The 1,316-nt window shown below is 43.7% G+C and overlaps 1 protein-coding gene across 1 annotated transcript in view; it reads right to left on the reverse strand.

The window, feature by feature from the left end:
- LOC104471517 (dendritic cell-specific transmembrane protein-like) overlaps positions 1-279 on the reverse strand; it is a 3,362-nt gene extending 3,083 nt beyond the window's left edge. The window contains 1 exon segment of the mRNA XM_010086878.1: positions 1-279. This exon segment is cut by the window's left edge and continues 21 nt beyond it. Within this exon segment, the coding sequence (XP_010085180.1) occupies positions 1-279 (279 nt within the window).
- Between the last annotated feature and the right edge of the window lie 1,037 nt (positions 280-1,316).

The following is a 1,316-nucleotide window of genomic DNA, read 5'->3' on the forward strand; positions in this document are numbered from 1 at the left end:
CAGTCCGCAAGAAAGAAGGAACAGGACACTGAAACAGCGCAGGTGCTTGAACCAGGAGAGCGCGACAGAAAGCAAGATCCAGATGAATCCAGAAACCAGCAAGGGACCCAAAGGGTGGTGTGCCAGGGAGAAGTGCATGCCGAGGAATAAGAGAAAGCTTGAGAGGAAGCCAACTACAGAGCAAACCGCAAAAAGCTGCAGCAGATACTTCCAGCCAGGCTTTCTTTCGGATATAAAAATTCCCCACGCGCTCCGGGCTATTGAGACAAATGTTCGCATTTTCTTCTGATTGTTGCTGACACTGTGATGGCTCAAACTAAAAGGAAAGAAACACAAAATCCTATTAGTTCCAGGGTCATACTACTGACAGTGATGTGCTTTGAACTGGCTGGTCAATGCTTCTTCACGTTGCAAAAAATGCAGGTCTGACCCGCAGGGGGGCTGAGCTGCCCCACGTGAGCCCAGATCTTCATCCCCAGTATCCCATATCTAAACATGAAAGACATGACTCTGAAAGGTATTATTTTTTACAAAGTATTTTTGTCCTTTTTGTGCGCTCTGATGTCTCATTTGCTATACAGACACAGCAGTTCATATGTACAAATTGACCCATATACACCTTTAACCCTAATTGCTTGTGCTTGTCACCATCTCTTCTGCCTACCAGCATGCCTGTACTGGGAATTACAGAGCATTTCTATGAGATTAAATTCGGTTTGATGGGAGCCCAGTGCTCACATCTTTCCTTCTTCTTTTACAATATAATACTTGTAGTGCAATTTGACCAAAGATGCAAGATCAATTTATATGCATATTAGTATTTTTAAATACTAGAACAAGTGACATACTAATTAAATAAAATAAACTGTTGCAATTTTATCTTAGAATAGGGAACAGTTGTCTTGCAAATACATCCTGAAGATATTACTTTGTCTTTTGTTTAGCTTGAACACAGCAGGTAGCCAGGAACTAAACTATTTATTTTGTACACATACTGTATTTTACTGGCATTTGACTTGATGAATTCTGCTCGGTTTCACTGCACCATTTTCCCCTTCCTCATGTTGCAGTTATTGATTAGTCATGTCATTATCAGCTTTGCATGCAGCAGGAGCCAGGGGTGATTGGAGCAGGCGTCAGACCCCAGCTGGGACCTCCTTGGGCTGCTGTGCTGCTTTTCCTTGGGCCTGATGCTTTCTAGCGCTGAGGACTATCCTGAAAGATGCTGAGTGTTTTCGGTGATTAACTGCTTCAGCAGGGGTTAACGGTGGGCGATGATAAACAGGGGAGGAGAGGTAGCACCAAAGCCACCGGAC

This window comes from Pterocles gutturalis, unplaced genomic scaffold (assembly GCF_000699245.1).
Source record: "Pterocles gutturalis isolate BGI_N339 unplaced genomic scaffold, ASM69924v1 scaffold28746, whole genome shotgun sequence".
In the NCBI taxonomy this organism is placed as follows: Eukaryota; Metazoa; Chordata; class Aves; order Pterocliformes; family Pteroclidae; genus Pterocles; species Pterocles gutturalis.